The following is a 4,058-nucleotide window of genomic DNA, read 5'->3' as shown; positions in this document are numbered from 1 at the left end:
TCTTATGTAATTACGTATATTCAAAAATAATGTTCATAAACGTTTTACCTTTTTTATTATACAATATTTTTTACATTGCATACTATCATTACATTCCACAAATAACAATTAGTACTTTATTATGTTCGTACCATATCACAAATATCATATCAATTGTTTATTATTTACTACTTTGAAATTATCGTAACAGACTATTCTGTATCAATTAATTGCAATCCAATATAACAACCTTAACATATACATGACGTCTCTTAATAATATAATATTGAATATATATATATATTTATATGCAAAAGTAAAATATATAAGCTCGGGCGCTTCATACTTTTAGTACGGTACTGAACCATGCTGAAACGCATTTTTAGATTATCGGCACACCAGCAGTAGGAGAGACGACACCAGCGCTGTGGTGTGCTGTGGTGGAGAGCGTGAAACTCAAGCCATTGTGCAAGCGCATCAGTCTTCTCGATTTCATAACGACAACACCATTGTAATTTTATGAGGCGAGGAAGCGACCTTTCCGGCTGATTTTTTTTTAAACTGTTCCTTATAAAATACCGTTGCAGGGGACAGTTACACATTTTGCAATTTCGCTTTTGAAACTTGCTAAAAATTCGTTCAAAGACAAGACATTTTTTTTCAATTTGTTTCAAAAAAACGCTTGACGAGACGATAGATTTACTTCCCCTGATTACGAAATGCATAATTATGATATATTTTTTTCATTATTGTGCCTGAAAAACGGCAAAAACTATCTAGTAGTTCACCTACTTTCCGTTGGTAGCGCTAGTTTGTCTCCTGCGCACCCTTAACCCTCCGGCACCGGGCCTGGGTCATTTTTCCGTCGTTTTTCGAAGTCCCATTCCTCTGTGATCGAGAGTGTCGAGCCATGTGTTTACATTGTAACTCGATGCGTACCAATCAGCTCTCCCCACTATTTTAACTGTTAGCGACAGAAATGTTTCGAACTTTATTGCAAAAGAAGTAGTTTTCGGGACAAAATATTAACAAAAACAATTGGTTTCAAGGCATTATTAATATGATTATAATGTTTACATATAAAAATTTGATTTAAGCCTTCTTTTGTAGCGCGTATGGACTTGAATTTCGATGCCTGAATAGTGTCCCGGCTCCGTCGTAGGTGCGATCGCCCGGTGTCCGAGGGTAAAATTGTAAATAACAAGAAAACGGAACTAATTCTGTGTAATAATCATTTTATCATCGTTTCCCTATACATATGTACTTTAGCATGTTATCTTCTAACAATTCCCCATATTCCAAAAGAATTTTAATGTGAAAATTAAATACAAGTATAACACAGTTTTATAAATATGTTGCTTATTTCCCATTATTAAATTTATATTTATAGATACAATATACAGACAATATAGTAGAGTTCTCTCATAATGCGAATAGTAAAACGCTACAAGGTTCGGGCCGATATATCGGCTCTGGCATTTCTCACCAGTGCAGCAAGGGCCGATATATCGGCCCCCAGCACTGAAAGAGTTAAAAGAAAAATGTATGACCGCGGGCATTTTTTAAACTTACTACGATACTGAACCATACTGAAAAGCGTCTTTAGACTACTGGCACAATACCGCAGCAGAGACGACAGCAGCGCTGCAGTGGACAGCGCGAAAGCGAAGCAGCCATATTGTCATACAAATTTTTTGCCAGCTATCTAGTAGTTCTCCTACTGTCCGTTGATGGCGCCAGCTTACTATATAGTAGTTCACCTCCTCTCCGTTAGTGGCGCTAGTTTACCTCCTGCGCTATTCCGTGTGTGGCGCTACATGCCATGAAGCTAAGTTCACGTGATAGCGTAACAGAATCAATCTGAATAAGGTAACTAAAGATGCAACCAACAATAGTCAACTCTCCAGATGTTATTTGTATGATATCGGTTTTTCCCCAAGCCCGAGAGATTCAGTGCTATTCAGTGTGTAATGAATGATGAATTCGAACGCAGAACCTTTCGAACCTATAGTTTGAGATATATTTCGTAATACCGTTAGTATCAACAGTGTCAAATGTTTATCACCAATCATAGAAAGAAATAGTATTGAATTCAATGCTCGTCTTTTATTATCGCATAAGTTGACACTCCGAGTAGTCAGTAAGTACGTTGTGGGTTTTAAATAGTAGAACCTACGTAAATATTTATTCAAAACTTTGTGTTTAGGTATGAATGTTTAAAATGTTAAGTATTCAGAGAATTTTGACAGTGACTGTATTATTATTGTTTAATCTTCATGGAGTTATTACTTTACGAAATCTATCATTATCTCGTGTCGTTATCGAGGCAGTATATGAAGAAGAATATCAACTTGCCATAAACAACACAGTTGAATATGTTTTCTTATACCGTACTAACAATGTAAGTATTTCATTGTTTCACATAAATTGGTTTTATCATAGTTTATTTACATTTTGGTATATTTAGAAAGAATGGATGGACTCTACTAGAATTGAAGTTGAAAGCAATGCCACTCATGACCTGCCTCTTATTGTGGTTGTGCGTCAAAAGAAAGGAATTCTATCATGGCAGATTCCTCTTGTCGTAGATAGCATGCATTTTAATGATGTAGCTTATAATAAAACTAGTCGAACTCTATGTTCAACAAAAGATTATCAAAACAAACAAGGAGATGAACAAGAAGAATTTGTTACAGTTAGCTTGTACACTGCTAGTCATAAAAATGTCTCATTTAAGCTTAACGTAACACAGGACACACAATTTTATTTGAGGTACATATTGTCTTAAATGTCTAAAATATATTAGTAAATCTGTTATGCTGTTCGGAAAAATAAGCAAATGAGAATTGTTTTGTACTTGTTTTTGTACAGAACAGGAGAAAAGAGATTAATGGAAATTTCTCCATCTGAACCTATTTACTATGGTTATACATTTCAAGAGCAAGTGGAAAGTTCTTCTGTTATTGTTCATGTTGAATCTGAGAGTGATATTTGTATGACAGTATCTATACAAAATATATCGGTAAATAGATTTTGTTATATCTCTATAATAATATGTCGGTACAGTAGAATGTTTTTTATCCAAGTATTTATTACCTGCTCTTTGACATTATTATTTACACTTTGATATATATGTCTGTCTTTTGTAAACTGTTTTACAAACGACAGATCGTCGTAGATTTTCGGTCTACAATGTCTCCAGCCCAGTCGGCATCTACAAAGCAGTCTATAATTTCTGCATTATGATTTCTTTGATATGTCAACTTTTTGTCTTTCGTTTTATATAGATATTTGAGTACTCTAAGTGCATATTTAAAATGTGTTTCGTTGTAGGATGACTGGAATCTGCTCAGGTAGTTTACGCTAAACGCAATATCTGGTCTCGTACCCGAACTAACGTACAAGAGAGAACCTATCAAGTTCCTATATTTCACATTTAAATCTGGTTCTAGTGCAGGTTCTAACTTCAAGTTTGTTTCCATAGGAGTATCGTTTAGCTTTGAGTTCTCGAGATTGTAACTCTCAACCAATGTTTCTATATATTTTTTTTGACTTAGAGTCATACGATTTTCTTTTCCATATTTATATTTTATGTCTATTCCAATATAGTTCTTAACTCTTCCCATATCTTTCATTTTAAATTTACTGGATAGTTTTGTTTTTATTTTACGAATCTTATCGTTATCTTTACTACATATTAACAAATCGTCAACGAACAATAATATATATACAGATTCATCTCTGTCTTTTTTAACGTTCAAACAATAATCATTGTTACTCCTTTGAAAACCTAACTCATTTATAGAGCTATTGAAACATTCGTACCAACATCTTGGACTCTCTTTTAAACCATACAGTGACTTATATATAATTTATAAATCTTATTAATACCATCTGAATACCCTACTGGTTGTTCTACATATATTTCAGAATGCATTTAAAAAGGCCGTTTCTACATCCATTTGTTCTATCATTAAACTGTTTTGACAGCAATACGATAATAATAACTTTAGAGTTTGCATTCTACCTGCCGGAGAATATGTGTTTTCAACTTCCTCACCTTGTTGATATCCCCTTAC

At 34.0% G+C, this 4,058-nt stretch overlaps 1 protein-coding gene across 1 annotated transcript; it reads left to right on the top strand.

Annotated features, from left to right (window-relative positions):
* The first annotated feature begins 1,783 nt into the window (after positions 1 to 1,783).
* On the top strand, positions 1,784 to 3,106 carry LOC128896499 (SID1 transmembrane family member 1-like). The gene is made up of 4 exons (XM_054159872.1): positions 1,784 to 2,119; positions 2,186 to 2,380; positions 2,447 to 2,751; positions 2,851 to 3,106. The coding sequence occupies exons 2-4, from the start codon at positions 2,192 to 2,194 to the stop codon at positions 3,104 to 3,106; spliced, it is 750 nt and encodes a 249-aa protein (XP_054015847.1). The 5' UTR covers positions 1,784 to 2,119; positions 2,186 to 2,191.
* Positions 3,107 to 4,058: the final 952 nt, after the last annotated feature.

This window comes from Hylaeus anthracinus, unplaced genomic scaffold, assembly GCF_026225885.1.
Source record: "Hylaeus anthracinus isolate JK02 unplaced genomic scaffold, UHH_iyHylAnth1.0_haploid 10087, whole genome shotgun sequence".
Classification (NCBI taxonomy): Eukaryota; Metazoa; Arthropoda; class Insecta; order Hymenoptera; family Colletidae; genus Hylaeus; species Hylaeus anthracinus.
Note: the sequence above shows the minus strand (reverse complement) of the source record. Positions and strands in the feature narration are given on the sequence as shown.